This window comes from Cibotium barometz, chromosome 47, assembly GCF_041138505.1.
Source record: "Cibotium barometz isolate CiBa-2024 chromosome 47, ASM4113850v1, whole genome shotgun sequence".
Classification (NCBI taxonomy): Eukaryota; Viridiplantae; Streptophyta; class Polypodiopsida; order Cyatheales; family Cibotiaceae; genus Cibotium; species Cibotium barometz.
Genome location: NC_141092.1, coordinates 10,340,874 through 10,343,593, shown reverse-complemented (window position 1 = coordinate 10,343,593; position 2,720 = coordinate 10,340,874). Strand labels below are relative to the sequence as shown.

The 2,720-nt window shown below is 46.5% G+C and overlaps 1 protein-coding gene across 1 annotated transcript; it reads left to right on the top strand.

Moving 5' to 3' along the window:
* Positions 1-266: 266 nt before the first annotated feature.
* Positions 267-2,348, top strand: LOC147611353 (putative LL-diaminopimelate aminotransferase, chloroplastic). The gene has a single exon (XM_086784426.1). It carries the CDS (start codon positions 704-706, stop codon positions 2,126-2,128), a length of 1,425 nt encoding a protein of 474 aa, XP_086640552.1. The 5' UTR covers positions 267-703; the 3' UTR covers positions 2,129-2,348.
* Positions 2,349-2,720: the final 372 nt, after the last annotated feature.

The window sequence follows — 2,720 nt, the reverse complement described above, 5'->3', positions numbered from 1 at the left end:
TAGACCTCTTTGCAGCACCCACAGTGTCTGCACAGTCAATCTGTCTTCCTGCAGTTCTTAAAACAGAGTTCTGCAGAGAATAGATGACTTACCCGCAGTGCTCGAAATCGCCTACTTTCTGAAAAACGGAGGTCCAGACGCGCCCGAAACGCGTTTTCGGCCTTAAAATCTTAGTCCGATAAGACTGTATAGTTGCCCTATAGCTTTACTCCCGCGAAGAAAGCTCCTCAATCAGAGACCTTTTGCCGGTGCCTCCCGTAGGTGGGGTACATGGGAAATGGCGGTACCTTTACAATAAGGTCCAAAGCCTCACTAGAGTTAATTTGATGGTTTTGTAATATGTGTGATTTGGAGTTTCTTAAATATTGGTTTCATGAGCAGGATAACACTTGAAATACGTCTTGTTTAAGGCCAAAACACGCTAGATTTTAAGAGTAAGTCACATAAATGGCTTTCAAGAGCTGTGGCAATTTAATTTATTTCTTCTTTGTTTGAAAATTTACAATGTATCCTTTAGAACTAGAAGCAAGGTAAGGGCATGCAAGTCTCCTTGGGTAATTTCCCCCGCCCACGGACAAAAAGGCGTGAAAGATCCGGCCGGACGCAAAATGTGAAACGCAGAGACATTCGAATTAGGGTTAACGGAAACAGAGAAAGAGAAAGTAGGTCGATCAATCTGCTTGTTGTGGGAGTGCAGTGATTTATGGCTATGGAGATCGCTTCCTCCCCCTGCACCTGCAATCTTTTCTTAAGAAGGCCGTCAAGCGCTGCGATCTCGTATTCGTCTGCCCCATTTTTCGCAGGCAGCGGGCGCTTGCGGGCAATTGTGGCCGCAGCAGGGAGCCATCGGGCTAGGCCGTTCCGCATCAACTGTGTTGCAGAGCCTTCGGAGAAGACGGCCGTGACCACGAAGGTGCCCCGCAATGCCAACATGGCCAAGCTGCAGGCGGGCTACCTCTTCCCAGAGATCGCGCGGCGGCGGAACGCCCACATGCAGAAGCACCCAGATGCCAAAATCATCAGCTTGGGCATCGGCGACACCACAGAGCCCATCCCGGAGGTCATCACCGGAGCTATGGAACTGAAAGCGAAGGCTTTGTCCACTTTGGACGGCTACAGTGGCTACGGCGCCGAGCAAGGTGAGAATCCCCTCCGCTCTGCCATCGCAAGCAAGCTCTACTCTGATTTACACATCAAAGAAAATGAAATTTTCGTCTCCGATGGGGCTAAATGCGACATTGCCCGCCTCCAGCTTCTCTTTGGCCCCGACGTCTCCATGGCCGTACAAGACCCCTCCTACCCTGCTTATGTGGACACCAGTGTCATGGTGGGTCAAACAGGGGGTTTCCTCACTGATGTCCAGCAGTATGACAAAATTGGGTACATGAAATGTACTCCTAGTAACAATTTTTTCCCAGATTTGGCTTCTGTTCCAAGAAAAGATATCATCTATTTTTGCTCCCCAAACAACCCCACTGGCGCAGCTGCCACTAGATCCGAGCTCGAGCATCTTGTCGCCTTTGCCAAGAAGAATGGGTCCATCATCGTTTACGACTCTGCCTATGCCATCTACATGTCCGACGACAACCCTAAGTCTATCTATGAAATCCCTGGTGCCAGAGAAGTTGCCATTGAGACGGGCTCTTTCTCCAAATACGCAGGCTTCACTGGTGTCCGCCTTGGTTGGACAGTTGTCCCTGACGAACTGCTGTACTCTGATGGATTCCCAGTCATCAAGGATTTCAATAGGGTCATGTGCACTTGCTTCAATGGTGCATCCAACATTGCTCAAGCAGGCGGGTTGGCTTGCCTCTCCGAAGAGGGCTGGAAGGCCATGAACGAAGTTGTGGCATTCTACAAAGAAAATACACAAATTCTTGTGGAAACTTTCACTTCTCTTGGGTTTAAAACCTTTGGTGGCAGAAATGCTCCTTATGTATGGGTTCAGTTTCCAGGTCGTAAGTCGTGGGATGTGTTTGCAGAGATTCTTGAGAAGGCTCATATTGTAACCACTCCAGGTAGTGGGTTTGGACCTGCAGGCGATGGTTTCATCAGGGCCAGTGCGTTTGGCCACCGAGAGAATATTTTAGAAGCAGCCAAACGTCTAAAAGCTCTTTACAAGCAATAAATTTGTGATAGGCATGACAAAAGACTAATATTTAACATACTATATTATGTGCTCAGTATATGCAGCATGGCTTTTTCTATGGTCTTCTCAATTTTCAGTCCCAGGGTTGTCACCATAGGTCAGCTTAGCTGCTCTTACTGACATGGTGGTGGTTTACTTCATCTTCTCTCTGGTCCATGTAGTCTTTCGTTTGATTAATTTAGCAAAGCTGCTTTGCTCATTTCTGTCTTGGCAATGTTCTAAATGATTTAATTTTCTTTCTGTTGTTGAGATTTAGGTAATTGTTTCTCAAACTTTCAATCGCTTTACTGCCTCTCTATTTCTGGAGATAGAGAATTTCAAGTACAAGAGCCTTGTGGAGCGTATCATCTGTATCTTTCATGTGAGTGGTTGTTCTTTACAAGGATAACAGTGGGATTATTAAGTGGAGTGTTTAAAAGGGTTTATTGTCGTGTCGTTTTGCCACAATTTGACTTCCGGATTCTCTTTTACACTAGCTTGAACGTTTACTTGTGGTGGTTGGTAATTGCTACGTTTTTCAATTCTGACAATGCGCATGCAAAATGTCAGCATTGTGTATGGTGGAGTTAAA

Coding starts and splice junctions, on each gene's coding strand:
- LOC147611353 (XM_086784426.1), top strand. CDS start 704: ATGGCTATGGAGATCGCTTCCTCCCCCTGCACCTGCAATCTTTTCTTA.